This window comes from Limulus polyphemus, unplaced genomic scaffold, assembly GCF_000517525.1.
Source record: "Limulus polyphemus unplaced genomic scaffold, Limulus_polyphemus-2.1.2 Scaffold14750, whole genome shotgun sequence".
Classification (NCBI taxonomy): Eukaryota; Metazoa; Arthropoda; class Merostomata; order Xiphosura; family Limulidae; genus Limulus; species Limulus polyphemus.
The window spans coordinates 1-2,361 of record NW_013680360.1 but is presented as its reverse complement, the minus strand read 5'-3'; the positions used below and the strand labels follow the sequence as shown (position 1 = coordinate 2,361).

The 2,361-nt window shown below is 29.2% G+C and overlaps 1 protein-coding gene across 1 annotated transcript in view; it reads right to left on the bottom strand.

The window, feature by feature from the left end:
- The window catches only part of LOC106477392 (nuclear pore complex protein Nup155-like), a 5,040-nt gene extending 3,528 nt beyond the window's left edge, over window positions 1–1,512 (bottom strand). Inside the window, exon 1 of the mRNA XM_013937968.2 lies at window positions 1,430–1,512. Coding sequence (XP_013793422.2) covers window positions 1,430–1,474 — 45 coding nt within the window. The 5' untranslated portion in view covers window positions 1,475–1,512. The remainder of the gene's footprint in view (window positions 1–1,429) is intronic.
- Between the last annotated feature and the right edge of the window lie 849 nt (window positions 1,513–2,361).

Sequence of the window (2,361 nt, the reverse complement as noted above, 5' to 3'; positions counted from 1 at the left end):
CATAATGTATGTTCTCTGTCAGATGTGAATATGTCAAAGCTTTCTTTCTTCATAATGTATATTCTCTGTCAGATGTAAATATGTCAAAGCTTTCTTTCTTCATTATGTATGTTCTCTGTCAGATGTGAATATGTCAAAGCTTTCTTTCTTCATAAGGTATGTTTTTCACTGTAATATGTGAAACTGTTTGTTTCATAAGTATTAGTTGTGTAAAACGTTTGTGTTGCAATAATTGCCTTGCTTCTTGTTTTTATCTTATGTTTATGAATCTCAAAATGTAAAGCTTTAGAATAAATGTGAATAATGTAAGAAGTGTCTGTATCAACATTTCCCTATATAATCAAATCATGATTGTTGTCAAGGTGCATAAACAAGCTGATATCAACATTTCCCTACATAATTAAAGCATGTTTATTCTCACAGTACACCAACAGATCTGTATCAACATTTCCCTATATAATCAAATCGTGATTGTTGTCAAGGTGCATAAACATGTCTGTATCAACATTTCCCTACATAATTAAAGCATGAATTTTGTAAAACGGGATGACTGTGCTTCCTATCCCAGAAAATTCTTCAGCACTGCTTTTCAGGTCAGTATAAATACTTGATGAACTTGTTATAAACATTGAATCAAGACAGCAAACATGTAGTTAATATATGAAACAGAGAAAACAAAGAGAAAAGGGAATATTTTTGCTTTCACTGGTTGTTTACTTTTTAACAGTCTATTTGTTGGTTTCGTTTACAGATACCATATTTTCTTATTGCAAAAACACCTTGGTACTACTTAAGTACTTCTATTTGTGAACAAGGAAAGATTACATTTTAATCTATACTGTTTATTAGAGCTGGAAAATTAATAAAATTTGATAATTGATTAATCATCATTTATTCTCACGAGATTTAAACAACAGAAAATAACAATAATCAGATACACTAATTTCAGTTAGTGTATCACTTTTATGAGTTGTGACACTGATTAATGAACTGATCAACTTTGAATTAATCAAAAATAGTAATGAGAAATCATGGCAACACTTTGATTACCTAGCTAGTTGAGATAATAAAAAACAGTAATATTTGAAAATATTAATTTTCATTAGTTGATTATTTTATTGATATTTATTAAGTTAATCACAACTTTGATTATTTAAAGTGATATAATTGATGTAATCAACACTCAAAGGTAATGAGTTATATTAATTATTTGATTTCATCACTTAGCTTTGTGTGTTCTGACTTATGTCAACTGTCCATGAAGACACTGTTTTCAGCCAGTATCATGTGACACTGCTTTAATACCTTTGTTGTGTTTAAACTGAACAATGTTAGAAACTTGGAATGGTCCAGAAGCAAAATTTTAAGGGCCAACTAATATTACACTGACAATTAGAAACACAAGAATAAATATTAAAATTAATAATACCTGTTCTTCCTGAGTCATTCTAGAGCATGCTAGGATGAGACACATTACACAAGCTTGGCTTTGCTAAAAAGAAAACAAATAATTAATATAAAATAATAAGAAAGTACAAATTGATTTTATAACTTTTAATATAAAGCCAGTTTAGGAGAATCTTCTGGAGCAATGTAACAGCCATTTTGTAAATTAAATATTGCAACTGCTTATTTTAAGTTCCTAATAATTACCTACAATAGACTTTTATTACCTACAAATGTATTTTATATTATTATTGCACAATATCTGAATTCTAGACTTTATGTGATTTCTCATCACATCAGTTTCCAAATTGAATCATGAGAAAACCTCAGAACTTTCTATTTATCTTATTCAGTGGTAAAAGTTTCCAAAGTAAATCAGATTTTTCCTTTCATACAGAGAAAACAGAAGACATATAAACACGAACAGTGTCTATATATCAGGTACCTGAGACACTGATCATATACATCTTGTAGCAACATAATAACAATGAATCAAAACAATTAAAAACCATTAACTTTTTCTACATGTGACAAGATACATTTTGTGTTTATGTACCTTGACAACAATCACGATTTGATTATATAGGGAAGTGTTGATACAGATCTGTTGGTGTACTGTGAGAATATACATGCTTTAATTATGTAGGGAAATGTTGATACAAATGTGTATGTACCTTGACAACAATCATGATTTGATTATATAGGGAAGTGTTGATACAGACATGTTTATGCACCTTGACAACAATCACGATTTGATTATATAAGGAAATGTTGATACAGATCTGTTGGTGTACTGTGAGAATATACATGCTTTAATTATGTAGGGAAATGTTGATACAAATGTGTATGTACCTTGACAACAATCATGATTTGATTATATAGGGAAATGTTGATACAGACATGTATGTACCTTGA